General features: G+C 40.9%; 2 protein-coding genes across 3 annotated transcripts in view; both read left to right on the top strand.

The window, feature by feature from the left end:
- Positions 1-794: 794 nt before the first annotated feature.
- Positions 795-5,049, top strand: hpdl (4-hydroxyphenylpyruvate dioxygenase-like). Its single transcript, XM_080455244.1, has 5 exons — positions 795-1,688; positions 2,438-2,604; positions 2,690-2,841; positions 3,618-3,745; positions 4,500-5,049. Exons 1-5 carry the CDS (start codon positions 811-813, stop codon positions 4,702-4,704), a joined length of 1,530 nt encoding a protein of 509 aa, XP_080311370.1. The 5' UTR covers positions 795-810; the 3' UTR covers positions 4,705-5,049.
- A 6,009-nt stretch (positions 5,050-11,058) lies between these two features.
- fam53b (family with sequence similarity 53 member B) overlaps positions 11,059-26,097 on the top strand; it is a 31,814-nt gene continuing 16,775 nt past the window's right edge. Inside the window, exon 1 of one of the 2 annotated variants that reach the window (XM_080455183.1) lies at positions 11,059-11,488. The gene's annotated coding sequence lies outside the window, so the exon portion shown is untranslated. Of the gene's footprint in view, positions 11,489-11,718; positions 11,738-26,097 lie in introns of those variants that run through there. The other variant, XM_080455184.1, reaches the window with a different exon arrangement.

Genomic DNA, 26,097 nt, shown 5'->3' with positions numbered 1-26,097 from the left:
CGATCACTCCTGAAAAACAAGGTCAAGTGTCACAGCTTCTTTCCAGCTGAGCTGGAAAGAAGGTGGAGGAGAGAGAGACACTCCACACTGGACATCCCTCACCCTGGGAAACACTGGATCCTCTGCTCCGAGCATTAGGAAACGGCGTGTGCCCTATCACTTCTGGGACTTTGTATTGGACAAACCTTTATTGTTGTGTTATTATTTGCTATGGTGATTTATGTTATTTCACACACACACACACACACACACACACACACACACACACACACACACACACACACACACACACACACACACACACACACACACACACACACACACACACACACACACACACACACACACCTTACCTGCAGTAAACAATATCAGAAAGTTAGAAACAATGTGTGCTGTATGCAGTTGCTTGTCGTGATAATAGGTAGTTGTTTTTCATTTTTCGTTTTTGTTTTTATCAAACAAGGTACAATGCTTTCAAGAGGACAAACATAACATTTGATTTAAAACATGAATAGTGCAATATTAACAAGATTTTTTTCCTAAATCATTAAGAGGCATGGAATGCTTTGTTTTGCAAATAAAGGGTTTATTATCTGAGCAATATTTCAGAGTTTCAAAATATATTTGGTCAAAAGTGTCTCTCTAACATTTGGTATTTAAATAAATGTGCTGGTGGGTATAATGTTTTAACAAGAAACAGAAGGTTTACAAAATATAATAATCATCCTTATCAAAATCTTTACCCAAACAGTAGGCTGCCTAGGCTATGTATGTGCATCTCTGTGTGTACAATTTTTGGTAATTAATTTCATGAATTTCCCAAACATTTTAGCTATACAAAGTTCAATTAACAAATGTATTATCCCAAAAGTCCTATTTTATAATCAGTTGTTTTTACAAGCATCAAACAATGTATTAAAGTTTGTTTACATATTTCCCCCCTTGCTGTCAGTCAGTCACACACACGCCCCCCACGCATGTCAAATTACGTCACAGACAAAGATGGCAGCCTACTTGCGCCGGGTGCATCACATAGCCATCCACGTCTCTAACGTGGACAAAATAGCCCACGAGCTGGTCTCCAAGTTCAAGTTCGACCTGTTCGCGTCGAGACTAACGGACGAGTCCAAGCAGTTGGCGTTCAGGAAGGGAGCCGCGGTGTTCGTGGTCAACGAGAGGTCAAATGAATTGAATGGATTGAATGAAAACACACCGATCACCCACAGAAACGACGAGACATGCGACAAAAACGAGGGCGATTATATGAAATGCCACTACGATGTGACCCCACGGTACCCCGTGGACACGGCGTGCAACGTGTGCTTCGAGGTGGAGGACGTGGAGAGGTCGTTCCGTGCTCTCCGTAACCATGGCTGTGACTTCCTGGTGCCCCCCACGGTGGTGAGGGATGACAACGGGCTGGTCACCTACTCCGTGGTCAAGTCCATCGTGGGCAACGTGTGTCACACTCTGCTGGACAGAAGCCGCTACGACGGGGGTTTCCTGCCCGGGTTTGACGATGTTATTGTTGACGCAACAAACCCCCTGGGAGAGGGAGAGAGTGACAGAGATTCTTGTCCTGTCACACATTTTGATCACATAACCTATGCGTGTCCAAAACAAACTTCTGGCCAGGTTATGCAGTGGTACGAGAAGCTTTTCGGGTTTCAGAGATTTTACATTGATCGGTAAGGAAATGAATAATTCTTAGCCTTAGATCAAGACTATCGTTGATGTATTTGATCGATTTTGACATCTACGAGAGTCTTAACGACCAACCCCCAGTTTGCCCTGAAATGTAACCAGCAAAGCCCGTACTTCTCCAAACACGTACAAATGCTAAATATAAGGTGCTTACCCGCTTGCCCCAAATGTTCACTAGGTGCCCGGTGTGTTTGTCGAATGTATTAGTCCATATTGTTCAATAAAGAAGTGTTTTAATCCCGTCTGTGGCCGTACGCCATTTTCCCCCGCTCGTTTACTTCCTGTTTACATTGAGTGTAATTCCGGCTTTCACCGGATGCGCCCCGTCACTACCGCCCATTGGCAACTTCCGACAGAATGGGCCACAGACGGGAACGGGATTAAAACACTTATTTATTGAAAAATGTGGATATAAAAATATGAAAATCAATAAATTACAACTACGGCTAGAAATGAATAATTCTTACAAAATACAGTACATGAATTGAAATTGACTTTGATTGATTGAATACTTTTATTGGTCAGAAATGTAAACAGCATGAGGTACAGTCAAGACATTAAGGCTAAAAGGATAACACAAAAAAGTCCTGGGGACTTGTTTCCATTGTAGTCCTCCTATGTATTCAATTCATCAACATAGCATAAAAAAATAACACACTAATACATGATCTCTATTATTTCCTTCTGTGACATATACAGTATATTAGTTGCATGTTCTTTTCCCCCTGAGCAGTGATGAAGATGTGGACGAAGGCTATGTCCTGAATGGGGATGGCATGGGACTACGTCTTACTGCAATGGAGTACTGGAAATGCAGTGAAGTGGGCATTGCACTTCCCTTCTCGGATAAAAAAGAGCCAGACTGCAAGTTTGTCATGGCCGAATCGCTACCTGAACAAGGTAAATGCTATAATCAGGCTTTCACTTCAACCTGGCGTCCCTATTTTGTTGGGCATGTAAACAATCTAAGCCTAAATAATTTCAGGCAGGAACCAGGTCGACACTTTCTTGGAGCAGCACAGGGGTCCGGGCATTCAGCACATTGGGCTGTACACAGACAACATCGTGTCCTCAGCACAGACCATGGCTAAGGGCGGTGTGCGGTTCTTCAGTCCTCCACCCACCTACTACACAGAGGTTTGTCTGGCCCGCACTCACTCACAACAACAACTCCACAATGACTCAGCTCCCATATAAAACGGGCCTGTGGTGATCACCGCATTAACTCATTTTTTTCTCAAACTGTTTATATGATGTTTTGCATAGTAGTGTATTTTTGTCTGTCATTAAATGTTTCGATGAATTGAGTACAAAGGACCCACATGGAAACGAGCCATAGGCTTTCTTGGGTTTAAAATACTCTTAGAAGACCTTGCATTGAACTGTACTTTACTGTGCCTTTTTTTGTGCAAACTGCTAATAAAGTAATGATTTACTTTATGCTTTCCAAGTTTTAATGGGTTAAATGGTCAATGTACTGTATTATTCATCACTATCGAATGTTTCCTATCGGTCTTGTTTCCATTGGGGTCCTATGTAATTCAATTAATCAACATAACATAAAAAATAACACCAATTCAATATCATCGAAAATATAAAACACTATATATACAGAGTAGGGAAAAAAAGAGAGAGGAGGTTGACCTCCCTCGTTAACCTCCTGAAAGGTGGATTTTCAGGCCTGTTTTAAAGGAAGCCAGTGGATTATTTAAACATGCCTGGCGTTTTATATCCTCAGTTTGCGCTGTTACGATGACCTTTTGACATGTGTTGTGGCCCCTGCAAACAAATGGTTACATTAGTTATACATCTCCCCCCCTTGATGAATTACAAGCAGTATTTGGAAACATGTTTGTCCTGCCACCAGCCGTGCTTAGTGACCCCGCTACCTTATTTCCTGTGTATTGCGACAGGTGGGCAAACAGCAGGAGATTGAAGAGGCAGGTTACAGCCCCCAGATGCTGGCACAGCATGGCATTCTCCTGGACACAGACCTGCGCCCACACAGTTCATCGGAGAGCATATCCGGCAAAAACAGAAGGTGAAGGAAAATACATACTGAATCTGCATGTGTACTCATGTGTACTCGCCTATTTTTAACCTGAACCCCATTGTTATAATATGTTGTGAGGAGGATGTGGAAATATGGCACAAATAGGGCTGTTACAGCAATTATTCAATTATTCTACCTTTCTTGATTTGTCGAATAATCGAGAAGCACGTTTCTTGCTGAAATATTTTTTTATATATCAAGAAATTGACTCGAAAGTATTATGATTGGTGCTTTTTTTTTTTTAATCATCGATTAAATAGAATATTCGAAATTACTTTTGCAGCCCTATGACTTTATTGTCCATTTATGCTATTTAGAGACATGTACAAACAACATAGGATGTATTTTATTCTATTTTATGTGTTTTGCGTATATATTCAATTGAATGTTATCTGTAGACACTGTGTCACAAGTACACAAGCCTAGAATGAATTGTTCATAATTGGACACGCACAAAATGAATCCCCCATATGTTTAATAATGGACTGTCGCTCCCCCTTGCGTGCAAAGCTGAGGTGACAAGCAATTGAAAAGTTTACACTAGTTTCTCCAAAAGCCATTGAACATAGTATGGAAGACCGTCAATGATATGAACTAAACTTCTGTTAACCACACTGTGTCAGATTCCCACACGTCCTCTTCACAACAGAACAATGGGGTTCAGGTCAAATAAAATCACAGCTCAAGGTGTATCTTTAAAGACCAAACAGTATTCTTATTCTTTGTACCTCTTGATTTTCAGATACCTCCTCCAAATTTTCACCAAGCCCATCTTTGCAGAGGACACCTTCTTCCTTGAGCTAATCGAACGCCGGGGGGCGACAGGCTTTGGCGAGGGGAACATCAGGGCGCTGTGGAGGTCCGTACAGGCCTACATGGAGAGTGAGACAGGGCTGTCCCAAGGAGAGAGTACAGCTGAAAAAAATTTGCAAACTGCCCAACATTAATCGTTTAGAATATATTTTTTTTACCAGTGCTCAATGAAATTATTTATGTCATTTTGTTGTATGTATAGACATGATGGCACTTATTTTGGGGGAAAATATGCAACGTAAATATGTCTTTTATTGAATGTTGACTGTGCTGCTTTCTGTTCACAATTGTACTATATTACTGTATTACTTTAACTCTGTACTGTACTACAATTTCTAAAGTCATGATACAATGACTTTTGAAATGAATTACTTGAACTTCAAAATGTACTACTGTACATGGTGCCCGCATTCACAGAAAGAACAAAACATGTTTAATGCACACTATACAGCTGTACATGCGGTCTTAACTGAGAGAACATTCATGTGTTCAGGGCATTGAGAATGCTTTTACTGTTGGTCTAAATGTTGCCACCTGCTGTTCAGCATGTTCTATTTATTACACACCTTTGTTAGTTTGGACATTTCAAGAGTCAAGACCATACATAATAAAGGTGTATTTATGTAAGAGTGTCTTGTTGAATGTGAGTACAACCGTTCTCCTTTACATTCTTTTATATAAAAAGGAGGGCTTCCGCACACCGTCTTGTCTTTACTAACCACTTAAGCCCTATATACTTCTACAGTCTACAAGCTCAAAGCATGTCACACAATGCATCATATTGTGATGCACTGTGAGCTTGTAGATCGTCTATTTTCGCCTTTTCTTTAACACAGTTTGGGGGAAAAAAGTTAATCTTAGAAAATGTACCAAATATATGGACACCAGGATAAATGTGGTTTAAAATGGTTTCAGTCAACTTGTTTCAATCATATTTTCTATTGAAAAAAAGTGGTTCATGGTTGGGTGGTACCTCTAATCTTACTGCAAGAACGTCCTTGTCTCCATTGGATCAAAGCAAATCCTCATAATAACCAGCTGAATATCCCCAGGCCAACTGTCCTTGAATATTAATCTGTCAGTCACACTACACCCTGAAGATTTGTCCCTATTACGGAGACCGTCACCTCTCTGTGGGTCCCTGAGTGTGGGTGGGCCTCAGCCCTGTGACCCCCAGTTTGTCACCAAAGTCAAAGTTTATGTGATCCTTTATTCTGTTCATGTCCATGTGGTGATAAATCACTTGCATGGGAGCGTTATTCTTTCACTTTATCCTTTATTCCGCTCTTCGACCTCATCCTGAGAAAGTGCACATTCAGGACTTGGGTTGTATTGATCACGTTCATCTGAAGAGGAGGAGTATACTGATCTAGGATTGATAGCCATTGTACACATGTACCATACAAACGTCTCTTGTGACTTATTATGAGAACTTGGTTCGGCTTTAAGGGTCGCACCAAAACGACCTTGTGAGCTTGTAAATCTGCTATGTTTGGCGCGCAATAGAGTTGTTCCGATATCGATAGCAGTATCGGAAAAGCTGCCGATACTGCCTAAAATGCTGGTATCGGTGAGTATGCCAGTCTATGCCATTCCCATACCACATCATTTATCACATGATATGTCATTTACAGAAATAAATTATTTTGTAATTTGAATGCTTCAGTTGATGTTGCACTACTACTGTTTTATATCTCTTAATCTTTGTTTATTCCTAGATCAGTGGTTCTCAAACCTTTTAATTTCAAGGACCCCCATAACTCTGAGAGTGGGGGCCCATTGGTGGGGGCCCAATAGGAACCCTGGGTCCCTGGACCCCACTTTGAGAACCAATATCCTAGATTTTTACACACTGGTATCGGATCGGTACTCGGTATCGACCGATACGCAAGTAATGGATGTCGGAATCGGTTTCGGGATTGATAAAATGGTATGGGTACATCTCTATTGCACGACACAGCACGCAACCAAGTATAACTCAGGCTTTAGCTCTCCTGGTCTCGTGCGGGCTTGCTTAAACATTCTGGGATAAAGAATCACCCACAGGCCGTTATTGACGGAACAGCTGCACTTCTTTCAAATGCTTGTGAGCCATCAGGACTTAGTGATGTACACGGGTTCGCCAGAAAGATGACAATAGATCCTCTCAGAAGGGGATCTCAAAATCCACTGAGACTTGCCAGTTCAATTAACTTGGACATTAACATTATGGCCTGCGATTAGTTGGATAAATATGTGGCAATATGGTGAAATTTAAGATGTCCTTTTTGATGTTCTCACTACACATTAGTTTAAAAGGGCAGCTATTCCAGAGAACATTGTAGTCTTGATGAGTATACTTTATATTTAAATAAGAGCAAGTCGTGTTTTGTAAGTGCATGTACTTCTGCATTATGTCAACTGGTGTCACTGTTTGACTTTTACTTAAGGATGTCAGCACATAGCTACAATGAATTTAAAAGACTGAACAGGCAAACACTGGATTTGTGTACATTAATGAAAGGCTTGTGAATTCTGTGAATAGCAAGTAATAAAGCTATGTCAAATACTTCACTTCATTCCTTTCTTAGTTTTGCAAAGAGTTCAAGGTACAACATATTTTGAATGTTATATGAACAACCTTAAGCAAAGGTGAATCAATAAATGGAAGACAAACATGCCAATGCTATGCTAGAATTCAATTATGTTAAGGTTAGAGAGAATTAAATGTGCATAAAGTTGGAAATGGGTTGGCTCCTGTAACAAAAGTCCTCTAGCCATCTGTCTATGGCTAGTGTGAAACACAGATGGCTTCCAGAATCCTGCATGGGGTCTTTGGAATTGGACTTGGAAGCTTGCTTCCTATCTACAGTTAACCATATGGTAACTGCCGACTACATTTTGATCAAAGAATGAATGGCGGAAACAAGTAATGGTAGATTTATGATCCCCTGAAGATCAATTATATAGAAATATTTTACAACTTTGTTACCTGTTTGTTTGATTGGTCAATACTGCCCCCTATGGCTTAATTAAACACAACACAGTCATACATTCACACTTGTTGTCAGCACTAGCAGCAATAGTATCTTTACACCCGTTTTGATTTACCAACAAGTCATATAACATGTATCTTCGAGATAATGGAACACAGCAGGCAGTGTTTACCATCTCACATTTTGTAAACGAGGTCTGTGTGGTTGGCAAACCTTTGTGTTGGCACAGAAAACCTGTCAAGACCACTCAGGGTCTTGTTTATTAACAAGGCCTGTCCCCCCACACTGTACCCTATACCTTAGAAGGGGAGACAAATCCTTGGTGGACATTTAACTCAAGGGGCAGACAGTCTGAACCTTTCAGGCGGACAGTCTGCCCTGCTGGAGGAGATTAGTGGCACGCAACAGATGTTACGCATTGATTAACAATAGTGTCTGTCTGCCAGGGGTGAGCCTCAGCTCCCCTCCCTGCCAGGGCCTCATGTATTAGCTTCAATCCTCACCAAGGTGACTGAACATACAGTGTTGAAAATTAACCACACGAACCCCTATAGCGTCCCTATTCTGTAAGTAAGTCAGTTTGATTTGTATAGCACTTTTCACAGAGAGAACTCACACAGTGCTTTACATACAACAGAAATAAGAACGGCAAGAAACATTCAAATGATTAGGAAACGACAAAAATACAAACTGTACAATGCTTCTCAGGGAAACAAAACAGAAGACACATTTTACACCCGGAGGAGAAGCTCAGTGACATTCCCCAAATGCTTGTCGAAACAGTGTTTTAGTTCTTAAAAATATCCACGGACACTGGCTCTAGGGCTAACATTCAGTGTAAATAGCAGAGCCACAATCTCACAATACATTGCAATGTTGTGAGCTTGTAGGTCAGCTATTTTCAGGAAAGAGATTTAGTGTGGAGGGACAAAAGGAGGAGACCAAGTACAGTGTTTTTTCCCCCGAATGTTCATTCCAGAATAGGGATGGCTTCATGTGGTTAATGTAGTCTTTCTTATTATCAATTTGAGGGCTTTACAAAAGATCCACTTATACTGTACTTACATAATACATCATGTCATTCTTTCTTGAAAACACTGACGTGTAAGAAAGTCAAACATCTACAGTATGTAAAGTGAAACATCTATATTTGGGGGTATCCTACTGGCTCAGCTAGTTAGTAAGCATACCATACAGGTATGGACCTACAGTAACAGGCAATATCATGGGAACAGTGGTGGAAAGTTTAAGTAACTAAGTGTCAGGGTGCGAGTTCAGAGGACCCAAAAGCACTACAACAGCAAGAATCAAGGTTCAGGAGGTTTATTTTCCAACTTAAACTTCCCATAAGATAGGGATGGCAAAACAATGACTCAAAATACAGAAAGGTGTGTAGACAAAACACAATAAACGACAACCTGACAAGGGTTTGTTCAAACAGGGGCATATATATATAGACAGGGGACTAACAACACACAGGTAAACTCAGCACAGGATAGGCTAACAGGCAACGAGCAAACAGGACACAGGTGACTGGGGTTACAATAATTACAAATTATTATAAAGGTGCAGAACACAAAGGCAAAAGGGCAACAGAGTAACAACAATACAAGACAAGACACATATAGAACAGCAGAACAAAGGCCTAAACAAGCCTAAAGAACAGGCCTAAAGTGTCCACAACCATATAAGGGCAGTCAAGGTCCAAGGGCTGAGGAGCGGGACATGGCACTACATACATTTACTCAATACTGCATTTTTATTTTACCCTTACCCTAACCCTTATACTTTGCAGTTTTCAATACTTTTACTTGTATTCCACTACATCTCAGAGGCAAATATTGTACTTTTTACTCCACTACAATTATTTGTAAACTTGAGTTACTAGTTACTTTGTAGATTTTGATTATTATTCATATACATGCACTTTGGCTATTTGAAAATAGCCGATCTATAAGCTCACGACATACAAGATTTGTATTCATTTTGATAACTTAAAATGGAACATTCTGCATAATGAGGAGTACTTTTACATTTGGTACTTTATTTAAGTACATGTTGATGCCAATACTTTTATACTTTTACTAAAGTAAATCTTGAATACATGCATGACTTTCACTTGTTTCTACATTGCAGTATTGTTACTTTTACTTGAGTACAAAATGTGAGTACTTTTTCCACCATTGCATGGGAATGATTCTAGGCCTGTCACATGTCATCTACATGCTCCCTACCCACAGCTTTACTGTCTCACGCCACTGTGTCATCATAATAAAGAAGAAATGTTTTAAAAGCCTTTAAAAACATCAGCCGTTAGGGCGGCCATAACTTAGTGGGTAGAGAGGCCACATATATACCCTTTAAACAGCTCCCTCTCAACCGCTCATCAAGACCATCTGAGCAGCCATCAGCTTGGTGAAGATGAAACTGAGTTTGACCCCTGCAGGATTAACAAAGGCCTCCCCGTCCAAGATATTTAAAAAAAACTACATAATTCAGCCTTGTTTGAAAACAGACAGCAGTTTTCTTCAAGTATACACATTGGCCTGGGATCACATGTTCATCCTTATAGCCCCGGACTGGGACCCCCACTGTAATAAGTAAGTATGGTGGGGGTCCCCCAATTTGCGGATAGTTCATCCCTAATAGCGAATAACTGCCTCCTTTGCAGACGTCCATATGGCATCATACAGTATGCAACACTTTCTTTATGGTCTGGGATCAAGAACATCTGGTTGTAATAAATGTGTTTATTTAGCAGCCCCTTATAATTTGAATGCTGGAATTCATTTGGTGGAGAGGAGTTATGTCTCTCTATTTCTCTCTCTCTCTCTCTCTTTCTCACACACACACACACACACACACACACACACACACACACACACACACACACACACACACACACACACACACACACACACACACACACACACACACACACACACACACACACACACACACACACACACACGGAAAGAGGTATGGGGAGAGAACTCACAATTAGCCTACACACACTGTTGTATATTTTGACAGGTTCCTTGTCTACACACAGCACAAAACTGTGATTACAGGACTGCAGCTTGGAGACATACCATGTTCTGGGGGGACTAGTGAAGCAATGCATGCAACTTGTGTTTACTGAAACATGTTTGCAATATTTTAAATACTTTTTAAATACTTCATAACTTACTCCCCAATGAGAATAACATAAAATAGCCTTTTAGTCAACTTATCCACTAAAAACAGAAGGTATAGCTATATAGACTTTGTTCTAAAGTAGCCTAACTAAACTTTACTTACAAATTACAAAAGACATAACTCTGAGAGTGTGCAAATAGAACCAAATGGACCCTTACGGGTCCATTTGGTTCTATTTGCACACTCTCAGAGTTAACTTAACAGAGGATTCTCGTGTTAAGTCTTCTTAACCGCACCCCCACATAATGATATATAGTGGTACGTCCTAGTCTAATGTTGTCACAGCGTCATTAGCGTGCAAAACTTCTTGGACACTAGTCGTGCACTGTGTGTGTGTCGTGCACTGGGGCAGCAGCAGTGTTGTTAGTGGTGGAGCTGCATGCACGCGCACGCACGCACGCACGCACGCACACACACACACACACACACACACACACACACACACACACACACACACACACACACACACACACACACACACACACACAGAGAGAGAGAGAGAGAGAGAGAGCAGCGCAATAAGTTACACAGAGCGTCTGCTCGCAGCCTCGCAGCAACGCAGAGAGGCTCACGCCTTGTTTTGCTTTCGTGCACAAGAATCTGAAGATGGTTACAACAGTGTGTCCGGCATAAGTCACAAGAATCTGAAGAGATGGTTACAGTGTATCGGACAGTCACAAGAATCTGAAGATGGTTACACTGTCCGACAGTCCCATGGATCCTCGAGATGTTTAGCCTGATGCTTGTGAGTGATACTAATTATGAGCAAGTCTGATTCTGATGTTGTCATGTTTATAAGTGTGTTATTACATAGGAACCGGTTCTGATGTTGTTATGTCTATAACTGTGTTATTACATTTAGGAACTCGTTCTGATGTTATGTTTATATCTGTGTTGTTACATAGGAACTGTGAGTGATATGAGCAAGTTTAGTTCTGTTGTTGTTTATATCTGTGTTATTACATAGTCTGATCTGATGTTCAGCCTGATGCTTGTGAGTGATACAAGCAAGTCTGGTTATGCATGTTATGTTTATATCTGTTATTACACAGGAACTGTGTACAGCTTGTAAAGCGTGAAGCACTCCATAGATCTGAGAGTATGAACTTATAATAGCGACTATACTTGTCCTGTGAAATAAGTGCTTGATTCGCCTACACATGCAACAATGTGGTTGATGATCAGTTGACTGGAAATAGTGAAATAACAGACCGACATGCACGGTAGTAACGGGGAAAAGTGCAGGCAGCCGTTGGTAAAGTTGTAATAGCACTGCACTCACTTAGCTTTAGCAACTTTCACCATGTTTCCATTGCCTTTGTCCCCTTTTGTCTTGCATGGTTAACGTTAGCTTCCTCAGTTTGCAGCTTGGGAGTTTTTCCCCCTTTCTTTTACTCTTGTGTGATGGTTTGGATTTACAATAGAATACATGGTATATGGTGAAATATGAATGAATATACAGCTATTGCCAGACAGTGAATGTTGGCTAGTCTACAGTATCAACAATGATATGGGTGGATAGTTTACTAACAGTCTAGCAACAGTATATGAATGAATGCACTGCAGTCTTATCAGGAGTGAATACAAAGTCTCTATTTGTAAAAGTGTTGTCAGGGAAAATATGTGTAATAACACAGTGCAGCTGTGAAAAGAAGCTTTTACTAAATCCCCTAGGTGTTAAAGCATTGCCAGGACATGAGGAGGTTCTGAAAAACTGTATCGATAGAATTATAAGAATGTGTGTTATCCTTGGTTTTAACCAGAGAAGTATGCCCTCGTAAAAGCATCCATCAAATTAGTAATAAAAGCGTGGGAGTGGTTTTTATTGTTGAGTCGACTCCATCAAACTAAGAGATAAGATACAAACTTACATGTACTGTGAAACTATGAATGAATGTACATCTCTCGCCAGTGAGTATATGAATGAATATATGTAGAGTCTATCAACAATGAGTATACAGGTGGATATATATGCAGTTTATTAACAGTCTATCAACACTGAGTATATGAATTAATGTACCGTCTATCAACAATTAATATGAATTAATATTTGTACAGACTATCAACATGATTACAAGAATGGATAATATCCATTCTAAACAGATAGTGTGTGTATAGTCTATCAACAGTGAATGAATGAATGAATATACTAAAATTATATGCTTTCTGTTAACACTATATTCAACAGTGAGTATCTGAATATACATAATAGTCTATCAACAGTCTATTTAGTGCATATAAGTACAGAAGTCTCTCAACAGTTATCCATAACAGGCATATGTGAAAGTAGATTACATATTATCAAGTATATGTTGCTTCATGAGACTCCCTCCTCTTTTCAGAAGCATTTCTTGTTAATAGTCTGACCTTATAGCTGTTATAATATAGTACAAGCTGTCTGGTCTGAACTTGGGTTGGTAGTCCTTAAGTCTTGTATTACAATCCACTAGGAGCCAGATGGGTCATCACTATCAAGTCTTGTTAGCTATGGAAAAGCTAGCCTTCCATTCAGTGGTGTAAAGTAACTAAGTACATTTACTCAAGTACTGTACTTAAGTAATTTGGAGGTTATTTGTACTTTACTTGAGTATTTCCAATTTCCAATACTTTTACTTCTACTCCACTACATCTCGGATCCAAATATTGTACTTTTACTCCACTACAATTATTTGAAAACTGTAGTTACAAGTTACTTTGCAGATATAAATTATTACATTATAAAATATACATTAACCACTTATAGCCCTATTTTATACCTAGGCCATTTGAAAATAGCCGATCTATAAGCTCACAACGCGTCGCATCGCAACATGTTGTGAGCTTGTAGATCTGCTATTTTCAAACATTTTAGTACTTTTACTTTTGGTACTTTAAGTACATTTTGATACCAACACTTTTGTACTTTCACTCAAGTAAATTTTGAATTCCGGCCTTTTACTTGTAACGGAGTACTTCTACATTGCAGTACTGATACTTCTACTTAAGTAAAACATTTGAGTACTTTTTCCACCACTGCTTTAGTTCCATTCATATCTCCATACCTACAGTGGGACTGTATACTTGACCTTGTTATTTGGGCTATTCGGGCTATTTAGTTGCTCTAGGAGGTTTGGTACAGTTGTTGTTGCTGCTGTTTAAAAGGAATGCTTGTCATCTTATCTCTATCTAGCGAGCCTCCCCTCAGGTATGAAGACAGTCAAGGCTGACATAGAATCCAACAGCTTGTCTTTTCAGTACTCACTCAGAACACAAAGGAAAAGGGCTTGCTAAAGGCCCGCGGCAGCGGCCATCATGATAATCTCTTTGGTAGAACTTTTTCTGAAGCATAGGTGCAGTCAGTGTCTTTGGGGAAAGTTGCAATTAGATGCATACCGAGGTGTTTGTTGTCACATGCACTGTACAATCAGTGGTGGAAAGTAACTAAGTACATTTACTCAAGCACCGTACTTAAGTACACTTTTGAGGATTTTTTACTGTACTGGAGTATTTCCAATTTCCAATACTTTTACTTCTACTCCACTACATCTCGGAGGCAAATATTGTACTTTTGCATACAATTATTTGAAAACTTTAGTTACTAGTTACTTTGCAGACATAAATGATTACATTATAAAACATACATTAACCACTTTAGTCCTATTTTATACCTAGGCTATTTGAAAATAGCAGATCTACAAGCTCACAACGAGTCGCATTGCGAGCTTGTAGATCTGCTATTTTCAAACATTTTAGTAGTTTTACTTTTGGTACTTTAACTACATTTTGATACCAATACTTTTGTACTTTACCTCAACTACATTTTGAATTCCGGACTTTTACTTGTAACAGAGTACTTCTACATTGCACTATTGATACTTTTACTTAAGTAAAACATTGGAGTACTTTTCCCACCACTGCACTGTTAGCCTACAATGCAGCTGGACCAGCAACATGGCCGGCAGTGCGATTATTGGGTTCATACAGCGAGCTTGTAGATCTGCTATTTTCAAACATTTTAGTAGTTTTACTTTTGGTACTTTAACTACATTTTGATACCAATACTTTTGTACTTTACCTCAACTACATTTTGAATTCCGGACTTTTACTTGTAACAGAGTACTTCTACATTGCACTATTGATACTTTTACTTAAGTAAAACATTGGAGTACTTTTCCCACCACTGCACTGTTAGCCTACAATGCAGCTGGACCAGCAACATGGCCGGCAGTGCGATTATTGGGTTCATACAGTAGATATGTGCCAAATGAATGTACTTCTTGTGCAAGCATGCATGATTCATATTTTTGCCATCAGTAGAGTTTGTGGCCTTTTTCGTGAGTTCAAAATCCTGTTTGCTCTGTAGCCTGTGTGTAACATTCTGTGAGCTCCCGTCACACCAATTTGCTTGCCAAACTCATTTCCCTTTCATGAGAGGGATTTTGGAAAAGGGGTTTAAGGGGACTGTTTGTACTGGTTACTTGGTGCTATCTGTGTTTTCAGGGCAGCTTTATTCCAAAAAACGGAGTGGCCTCCCATCTGGCAAATGAGTGTGCAAAAAAAACTTGGTTAAGGGACAAGCGAGCAGGCAATCAGAATACAGACCATTCTTCCCCCTCATCCATTCTTTCATTCTTTCCCTCATATGAGGAACATATTTAGAGATCTTTCTTTGACTTTGAAATATGAGATCTGATGTATCACAATGCCAAATGTATGTGGTTAATTACCAACTTTAACCACTTGAGCTCTATTGTGTATCGTGACGTGTTGTGAGCTTGTAGATCTGATATGTTTTGCAGTTTATAAAAGATCTTTGAAAAAGTTGACCTATAATGACGTGTCCAAAACAGGGATGCCAAGTTGAAAGTGATAAAAAACAGTTTTTTTGTGGAGTTTTTATATATTTTTTCCAAGTTCCTGTGTCAGTGGAGTGGGAACTCGATGCGGGGGATGGGATGCAATCCTTCCTCTTTCGACTCCTTCACGTTGATCAGAGGCCAATAGGCCTATGTCCTGGGAGGTGACTTTCCTCCTATTTTAGGCCAATTAACGTGCAACAGGCTATTCCTGCCCGTGGAAGTGATGGGGACGTGCCGTGTCCTCAGACCAGACCCATTGTAATTAAGAGAACTTTGTTCCGACTTTGCATTCAGCTGGACAACATTTTCTCTCCTTGCTCGGGGGACAGATTCCCCTCAAAAGGAACGTGTTTGCAGACCTTCAACGAACCTCTTGTCCTGAACAAATGTATACAGTGCAAGTGATTATGTATGAGATAATTAAACAGCGGGGCATCTTTAAAGAAAAAAAAAAAAGTAGGGCTCCTTGGCTGCCACGCTATAGCCTCGCCGGGCCCTTTGTGTTTATGGTAAGTGGGCAGCTGCATGCTTGTGAGACCGTGGCTCCCGTCCCAAAGCCCTCAACCCCAAGCTTGGTTACCACTATTGAGCCTTCCCAGCCATGCTCATTTTTCACTATTCACACACTGCTTTAACCCATTGAGACCGGGAAAGCATCTGTGTCATTTTTTATTTTTATTTCTTTGGGCGATTAAAAAAAATAGCAGAACTATAAGCTTGTAGATCTGATATTTTTGGAAAAGTTGTGCAAATCTTTGAATATATATACATTTTTAAGGAGGAAATGTTTAACTCCAATCTTTGCTTCATGGGGGTCCCCTGAACTAAATATTTTGAAATGGGGGTCCGCGGCCAAATACCAAAAAATGTTGGTGGTCCTTGACATGAAAAAAGTTTGAGAACCACTGATATAGCAACATACGTTTTTTTAATGATTTAGATGACATTTGTAGAATCCCCCAGAAGCAAAGATTTGAGTTACAATTTGAGTAAAAAAAATATATATATTCAAAGATTTGCACACATTTCCACGATTTAAAAAAAAATAGCAGATCTACAAGCTCGTAGCGCGGCACTCGGTGCTGCGCTACGAGCTTGTAGATCTGCTATTTTTCGAATAGCCAAAGAAATCTTAACATGACAATGATCCGTTCCCGGTCTAACTGGGTTAAATGTAGAGTATGCCTCCCTTTTGACATAGCCTCATTTTTTCTTTTTTTTTGTGAAAACACATGCAGCTGTGTGCCGGGCCGGGGCCTACACCCTATAATGAGCTTCATGCATTTCTTTTCACTTAGTCAGCCCCGCGTCCGGAACTCAAGATGGCGTCCGTGTGCCCCCCTTTAACGGACACTAATTGATGACGACCGCTAACAAAGACATTTTCGAGTGTCACAAAAAGAGAGCACCTCACGTCTCATCGGTTTCAGTGGCCGATGATGATGTGCATCTGCTGTGGGCCTGGTGGGAGGGGAAAAAAGCAGAACCCCGGTTCGCTGTCTCATCGGTAGCGCTCTTCACACACCCACGCAGAGACAGTGTCCTGCAACTTTATGATTGGCTCTAGTGTCAACACCATGAAACCGCCGTGACGTGGGAAACAGCTTGCATGCAGGAGTCCAGAAATGGATCATTAACCACTTCTTAAGCCCTATTATTTATTTATTTTTAAGTCTTTGAAAATAGCATCTATCTACACACCAATGGTTCTCAAACTTTTTTCATGCCAAGGACCCCTTAATTGATATATATTTGGCCGCGGACCCCCACCTGAAAATGTTTTGTGCCAGGGACCCCAGAAGAATCTGTGTTAAAAAATTCAAAATTCGACAACATTTTCCAAACACTTTCAAGATTGTTTCGAAAATGTTCGAAAATAGCAGATGTACAAGCTTGCAGTGCGGCACGAAGTGAGTGACGCGCTGTGAGCTTGTAGATCTGCTATTTTTGAATAGCCAAACGTATAAAATATGGATAAAGGGGTGAAAATGTATTAACAGATTTTGCCGGGGACCCCCTGGAACCCCCTCAAGGACCCCTGGGGGTCCCCGGACCCCACTTTGAGAAGTAATGATCTACAACGCTCACAAATTAATGCATCACAATGTGACACACTGTGAGCAGGTGGAGCTGCTATCTTTGAACATTTACACCTGTAATGACATGCCCAAAACAAGGAAAATGGTTAACATGCCTTGACTGACTACTTATTATGTACTGTATACAGTGTGTGTGTATAGGCCACGAGTGCAAATAGCTTGTGAGACAACTTTCCAGGTGCATCCTTTTCTCGCCTGGGGATTTTTTTGCTTTGTTTTGAGCATGAGTTTTTACCCCAGCATTCTTTTCTAAAGCATCCCTCAGTGATGGAGAAGAAGAGGAGCCCAAATCTCCCCCCGAGTTGGGTTTCAGGTTATAGGCTGTCTCAGGTGCCTGGCCGGCAGATGGTCAGATTACGGAGAAGGTCACAATCCTGAGATTGTTCAGAGAGAAAGCCACGCACGGACGAAAAATCCAACTGTCATGCTTGGCAGGAATGTCGATGTTTTATGACTCTAATCTGGAATACTGACGATGAAAGACTGTACGGAATAAGCCAATATCCACACAAGTACAGTATGTTAGGGCGGTTGAGTGGTTCTAAAACCTTTTTATGTCAAGGACCCCCAAATTGACACTTATTAGGCCGTGGACCCCCATAAGAGAAGATTTTTACGGCTCTAGCAGTGATTGTCAACCATTTCTAATTTCAAGGACCCCCAGTTTCACATGCATTAGGATATGGACCACCATTTAATGGCATTTTTTCTCTCTGGGACCCCAATTTATATTGTAAAATCAATGTTAATTTAACTCTGAGAGCATACAAATGGAACCAAATGGACATTTGGTTCCATTTGTACACTCTCAGAGTTACAGACCCATAAGGGTCCATTTGGTTCCTAACTATCCATCATTTAGCTGGGGACCCCCTGGAACTCCTTCAAGGACCCCTGGGGGTCCCAGGACCCCACTTGGAGAACCCATGTGCAAATAGGCCTATAGTCTTTTCTCTGCACCCTACTTTTGACTTGATGTCGAACATGATGTCAACGTTGTTTACCACTAGCTCACACAAAGTGCCATAAGATGGATTAGTATTGGCTGTAATTGTCAGAGTCAGACTCAAAGCTGCCAGAAGCTTTATGTAATGTAGTCCTAACCCAAGGGATTAACAGTCTGTGCAACGTATAGAAAAGCTGCTCTAATTGGAAAATTGCATTTTAAAGCTTTTAGGGGGGGTGAATGCAATTTAGGAGCCTGGTGTGATAGTCTAGTTGCAAAGCCTGGTACACTTTCTAGACGTTACACGTACTCCCCTCTTCCACCATTCTGGGTCATCAGACTTTGACATTTTGACATTACAGTGCTATATGTCTGTTGAGACAGTGGAAAACAAGCATCTGTTTGAGTTATTGCATGTAAATGTCACAACTGTAAAGTAGGGGCCTACACAGTGTTTATTCCAATCACCACTGTGGCCTCTATGGTCATAGCTCGCTGTTGCAACTTTTTACATTCCAAAATATCAGTGGTGGAAAAAGTAAGAAAATGTTGTACTTAAGTAAAAGTATCAATACTGCAATGTAGAAATACTCTGTTACAAATGAAAGTCCGGAATAAAAAATGTACTTGAGTAAAAGTACAAAAGTATTGAAGTACTCATTATGCAGAATGCCCCATTTCACAAGTCTTCAACAAAATATTTTGAAAATAGCAGATCTACAAGCTCACAATGCATCGCATCGTGACGCATTGTGAGCTTTTAGATCGGCTATTTTCAAAAGGCCGAAATGTGTATAGGGCTGAAGTGATTAATGTATGTTTTGTAATAATAATCAAAATCTACAAAGTAACTAGTGACTAAAGTTTTCAAATAATTGCAGTGGAGTAAAAAGTAGGCTACAATATTTGCCTCTGAGATGTAGTGGAGTAGAAGTAAAAGTACAGAAATTGGAAATACTCCAGTAAAGTAAAAAATACCTCAAAACTGTACTCAAGTACGGTATTTGAGTAAATGCATACTTAGTTACTTTAACACCACTGCAAAATATGTCTTGTAGCCTCGCAGCGATTACAGAGGAAGCTCTTCTAGAGCTCGGTCAACTAGTCCAAGATGGCAGCGATGATGCAGCCTCAACAAGAAGGTCACTGTCACATTTGAGGTCACAGTAGGCTTGTTTTTTTTCTTCGTGTGGTGCAGAGAGTCCCGATCTCAGAGCATGTACCACAGCCCTCTTCCTCTACTCGAAAGATTAGGCTTCTCAGCTTTCACGGTGGCTGCTGCCCTGACCCAGATAAAGAGCTATCAGCCTCTAGAAGACGCACGGTTCTCACTGATTCCAGATAAAGGTGCAGCATGGTTATGGGGCTATGGCCAGTGGTGTGACAGCTAGAAGGGTGGAAATGACCATTTGGCAGAAATAGATATAATCTGGCGTGAGCTAGACTTAGTGGTTCTGAACTTTTTTTTGGAGCTCCGGACCATTAGCGTATTTCAAACTAATCCTCAAGGACAACCCCACCCCACCCCACCTGACAACAATATGTATATTATTTAGTTGGCATTTAACCCATTAAGACTTAATTGAGGCCGATTCTACAAATGTCTTCAAACTTGTTTTCTGAAAAACTATATCAGTGGTGCTCAAACTTTGTATTTGAGGCTTGTAGATATAGTCAGGGGATATTAGCAGAACATTTTCCAATCTTGGAATAAATTCCTTACCAAAAAAAATCTTCACCAATGTGTTTGTAGAGGTGTCTAGTAACACATCTCACAAAGACTGAAATGCAGTTTCCCTAGGAGAATTTTTGACAGCTGCTGAAAGTTGGGGTACCCACCATTTCCCTGCATTTCCATGCAGGGAAAAAAAAATCTAATTTTAATTCTGTTTTAAGTAGCATGTGAGGGGTCAAACTAGGGTGTTTTTATGATTCTGAATCCATTGCAAGCATTTGTTTTGCACCAAAACCACTCCTTGGGCTAAAAACAGCTCCATCTCAATGGGCTTTTTACACAAAAAGTATACCTGGAAAAGGATGGCTATGGCCGTTTTTAGCCCAAGGAGTGGTTTTGGTGCAAAACAAATGCTTGCAATGGATTCAGAATCATAAAAACACCCTAGTTTGACCCCTCACATGCTACTTAAAACAGAATTAAAATTAGATATTTTTTCCCTGCATGGAAATGCAGGGAAATGGTGGGTACCCCAACTTTCAGCAGCTGTCAAAAATTCTCCTAGGGAAACTGCATTTCAGTCTTTGTGAGATGTGTTACTAGACACCTTTACAAACACATTGGTGAAGATTTTTTTTGGTAAGGAATTTATTCCAAGATTTTTTTAATATCCCCTGACTAATAGTATGCTGAGGCTGGGGCTTGTAGATAGTATGCTGGGGCTGGGGGCCTGGCTGCTGCTGGGGGCCTGGATGCTGAGGCTGGGCCCGGATGCTGAGGCTGCTGCTGGGGGCCTGGCTGCTGAGGCTTGTAGATAAATAGATGACACATCCGAGCATGAAGCTACCTTAATCCTTTAAGACTGGGAACACATCTAGATTTATTTGGCTATTGAAAAATAGATCTACAAGCTCATAGCACTGGAAAAAAAATATATTTTCTAAATGGATATATATATATGGGGAACCAGGGGCCTCTGCTCTTGGGGAACCAGGGGCCACGGCTGCTGGGGAACTAGGGGAACCTGGGGCCTCTGCTGTTGGGGAACCAGGGGCCATGGTTGCTGGGGAACCAGAGGCCCCTGCTGTTGGGGAACCAGGGGCCATGGTTGCTGGGGAACCAGAGGCCCCTGCTGTTGGGGAACCAGGGGCCACGGCTGCTGGGGAACCAGGGGAACCTGGGGCCTCTGCTGTTGGGGAACCAGGGGAACCTGGGGCCTCTGCTGTTGGGGAACCAGGGGCCACGGCTGCTGGGGAACCAGGGGCCTCTGCTGTTGGGGAACCAGGGGCCATGGTTGCTGGGGAACCAGAGGCCCCTGCTGTTGGGGAACCAGGGGCCATGGCTGCTGGGGAACCAGGGGAACCTGGGGCCTCTGCTGTTGGGGAACCAGGGGAACCTGGGGCCTCTGCTGTTGGGGAACCAGGGGCCACGGCTGCTGGGGAACCAGGGGCCTCTGCTGTTGGGGAACCAGGGGCCACGTCAGCTGGGGAGCCTGGGGATTTTTTTCAAGAAAAAAAAAAAAAAAGCAGATCTACAAGCTCATAACATATGAGCTTGTATCCGCTATTTTTGAATAGCCAAAGTATAAAATAATGGTTCAAGTGTGTTCCCGGTCTTAATGGGTTAAGAATGCATAACAAAGCCATTTCAAATCAAGCCCTAAATAACAGTCAATATTTAAAGGGATACTTCACTTTCACATAAAATAAACATTTAAAAAATATATTAAAAATAAATGAAAAAAGTAATGGAAAAATCACGGCCCCCTCACGCATTAGAGTGTCCTACTAATGTGTGAGGGGGCCTTTATTTTGCCATAACTTCTTTCATTATTTTTTAATATTTATTTTTAATGTTTATTTTATGTGAAAGTGAAGTATCCCTTTAATTTCAAGCTTCCCCCCCTATTCAAAAATGTCTTACATTCGATGGACTTTTGAAATATCATTTAAACCCATTATTGCGGCTGATAATAGTCCCAATGACTAATCAGCCGGCAGGCTAAGCCTGGGAGATTTAAAAACTGTATGCGCATTAAATTTTTAAATACTCAGTTCCAAACAAATGCTCAAGTTTAAAAGTGTTTACTGTGCAGTGTCACCAATTACTACAATTTACAATTAACAATAAATAAATCTGGAATAAATCTGTGCACAAGATAAGTTAAACAGTGAGCAATTAACAATAATACAAAAATGCGGTCAACAAAAATATAGCTCTCCCAGCTCACCCCACCTCCATGGTCAAATCAGCCTTAGAGTGAGCAGGTGAGAGCCAATACTTTGTAGACACTGAGGCCACCCACAGCGACACTCCCACCACCAAGGTGCCAATGCGGTGCCTTCATCAATCACATACCAATAACCCACTCTAGTGCACACTTGTCTCCTACACCTATAGGGCATAGCAGTGGCGGCCATTTTCTGGTTACACTCCAAAATAGTCAATGCATTTTCCCCATTGACATTTCCAAAAATATTTATATCAATTCATTTAAGCCTAGAATCAAGCCATCCAGGGTCCTGGTGAATCATGACCATAATTTCTTTTTCTTTCTGTGATTTAATTTTCTTTTTATATTTAATTATATTATATACTATATTTAATAAATACCCTTTGTTTTGCCGTTTTCAAAAAAGTTTTTTCACAGAATCAAACGTTTTATGGTCATGATTCACCAGGACCCTGGATGCCTTGATTCTAGGCTTAAATGAATTGATATAAATATTTTTGGAAATGTCAAATCAATGGGAAAAATGCATTGACTATTTTGGAGTGGAACCAGAAAATGGCCGCCACTGCTATGCCCTATGTTTGATACATTCAACAAAGGTACAATATATATATTTTAAAAAACATTTTAAATTGTATTCCCTTGGACCACCTGTACGTAATTAGGCCATGGTACCACTTGTGGTCTGTGGACCGCTGGTTGAGAAACAGTGAGCTAGACAGTACACTGCGTGGTTAGTTTGACTTGTGGGTTCTCTTCCATGCAGCACCAATCCAACAGTGTGGTATGAAGCAAGAGGTCTTTGGGTTGTAACCACCGGCCGGGCAGCCGAAGGAGCATGTCTCGGTATGTCTCGTGTGCGTTTTTTGCTGTACAGTTTCGCCCAGTGTGTGCATGAGAGAGCACTTGGCCTCTGCCAAACCCCAAGGAGTGTTTCTCAACACAAGTTTTCCATTCATAAACTGTCACACAGAGAGTTTGAATGGGTTTCAAAAGCACGCTTATGGGGGCAGTCTAGCTTAGGGTTGTGCTAATTCGGCATGTGTTTAGATTGTGTCACTGAATCTGGGGAGCGTTTATAATTCATGTTCTCCTTCAGCCTCTCCCACAAGCTTGTGGTTCAAGTTTGCGCAATTTCTGAAAAATAAATGTGGTCACCTGAGATTGATGGCAATGAGGAAAAATTGTTTGGACTGTCCGGAAACAAAAGGGAAATGAAAAGAGGTCTTTATTATTTCAGAGTAGAAAAACAAGACTGTGCATTGTCACTAGAGCGGTGTGATAGTGCTTTGTATAATGCAATTTAAATAAAAGTTTTTTTTTTCTCAGAGGAAAAGTAATTAAGGGCTAATTTGACCATTTCCTCCACTCCGGTATGTCTATTAGTTACCCATGATTGAGAAGAACACAGTGCTGTGTTTAATGTTCACACATAGTTTAGGCTTTGCACTACCCTTTGATCTGTCCCATTGTATTCCCAGAGGCCACAAGTTAAGGCACTTGGGTTGTCCCTGAACTGTATGGCGCCCCGTATATACATATAGGACTCAGGTTATGGCTAAAAGCAGAGCCATGTTGTTTTGCCTGATATGATAAGTGTCTGTAATGGAAATCATATGCTGCACACACACATAACACCACCTAGTGCTGTCAGCCAGTCAGTCAGTCAGTCAGTCAGTGTACATTTACTTAAGTACTGTACTTGAGTACAATGTTGAGGTATTTTTACTTTACTTGAGTATTTCCAATTCTTTTACTTCTACTCCACTACACCTCAAAGGCAAATATTGTACTTTTACTCCACTACAATTATTTGAAAACTTTTGTTATTAGTTACTTTGGATATTTGTATTATTATTACAAAACATACATTAACCACTTCAGCCCTATATACTGTACATTTCGGCCATTTGAAAATAGCCGATCAACAAGCTCACAATGTGTTGCGATGCGACGTATTGTGAGCTTGTAGATCTGCTATTTTCAAAAGATTTGTATACATTTGAAAACTTGTGAAATGGGACATTCTGTATAATGAGTACTTTCTACTTTGATACCGAAACATTTGTACTTTTACTGAAGTAAATTTTGAATTCCGGACTTTTACTTGTAACAGAGTATTTCTATATTGCAGTATTGATACTTTTACTTAAGTAAAACATTTGAGTACTTCTTCCACCACCGGTCAGCCAGTCAGCCAGCCAGCCAGCCAGTCAGTCCGTCCATCCGTCACCCACTCAGGGTCTTGTGATGCAGAGTTTTTATTTTCCTTTCAACCCCTCTGATGTCACCTCCTTTGTTTCCCACGGTGTCTCATCATCTGTACACTGCACCCTTTTGTTCTGCAGACATCGTCTCTTTCTAGTTCTCTCATTGTTTTCTTTTTTCTCCCCCCCCCCTCTCTCCCTCTCTCACTGCAGTTGTTCTGTCATTTAGCGCCCGGCCCACCACGCCAGCCCCTCCCAACAACTCCTCTGATCCTATAGTACAGGGTTTCTCAAAGCGGGTGCCGTGGTACCCTAGTGTGCCGTGACGCAAGTCCAGGGGTTCCGCAGAATACCTTGATAAATATTTGTGATTGAGCAAAATCACTTCAGTTTAACCACTTCAACCATAACCCTCTATACTTTGAGATGCTTGGTGCGCTCTTTTTCCATCTACACTAAATCTCATCACCAAAAATAGCAGATCTACAACCTCACAACAGCTTGTAGATCGTCTATTTTTGATGAACGTTCCCACAAGATTAGAGATGGACATTTTTACGTCCCGTAATATGACATAAATGTAAGATGCCATAAAGTAACAATGTCATTCAGGGGTGCAGAGGATGGAACAAATATATTTACAGGGGTGCCCTGAGCCAAAACAGTTTGACAACCACTGCTATAGTACCACCTAAAAACCGTTTCCATCGTCCTGGGTCTGGCCCCCATAAGGCTGCTCTTACCTGACCGTGTGAGAGCCTAATCTGTTGCTATCAGGTGGTAGAGTGTAATCATCTACACAGCGATTATGCTGCCATAGATTCACATCTGTGGCTAATCAGCTGTTTTACTGCAATCGGCGCGGCACTAATGCGAAGAGGGTTGTTTTGATAACCGCAAGGTCACGCAAGCTATTCCCAGCCAGACCCTGAGGATTCAATTACACAACTTTGACTTTGCTCTTGCTACGGCGCTCCCAGCGTGGAGCCGAGTGGCTTTGAGGAAACTCGGGTGGGACGGGTAATCGTCGCCGAGTGGGACGGGCAAGAGCAGGGATCATCACCATGCTGTCTTGTGGTGGACATTTTGGTCAAAATGTAATTTTTGCCACAGACATACAAAATGAGTGGACAACAATATTACCAGAAACACATAAAGAGCTAGCCCTGAATGACCATATAACAGGTCTGTAACTCTGAGAGTGTACAAATGGAACCAAATGGACCCTTGTACACTCTCAGAGTTATGGTGGTTCTTGCAAATAAAACATTTGAGAACCACTGGTAATAGTAGGACTCCTAATGTGCGAGTCATACATATTCTGAAGAAAACCTGGAGACTTGACAATCAGTAATT

Source organism: Gymnoscopelus braueri (assembly GCF_963280865.1).
Source record: "Gymnoscopelus braueri genome assembly, chromosome: 17".
Classification (NCBI taxonomy): domain Eukaryota; kingdom Metazoa; phylum Chordata; class Actinopteri; order Myctophiformes; family Myctophidae; genus Gymnoscopelus; species Gymnoscopelus braueri.
The sequence above is the reverse complement of the archived record's forward strand: the minus strand, read 5'-3'. Positions and strand labels throughout refer to the sequence as shown.

Coding starts and splice junctions, on each gene's coding strand:
- hpdl (XM_080455244.1), top strand. CDS start 811: ATGAATTTCCCAAACATTTTAGCTATACAAAGTTCAATTAACAAATGT. Junction 2,605..2,689: donor CGAATCGCTACCTGAACAAG/GTAAATGCTATA, acceptor AAATAATTTCAG/GCAGGAACCAGGTCGACACT. Junction 2,842..3,617: donor CACCCACCTACTACACAGAG/GTTTGTCTGGCC, acceptor GTATTGCGACAG/GTGGGCAAACAGCAGGAGAT.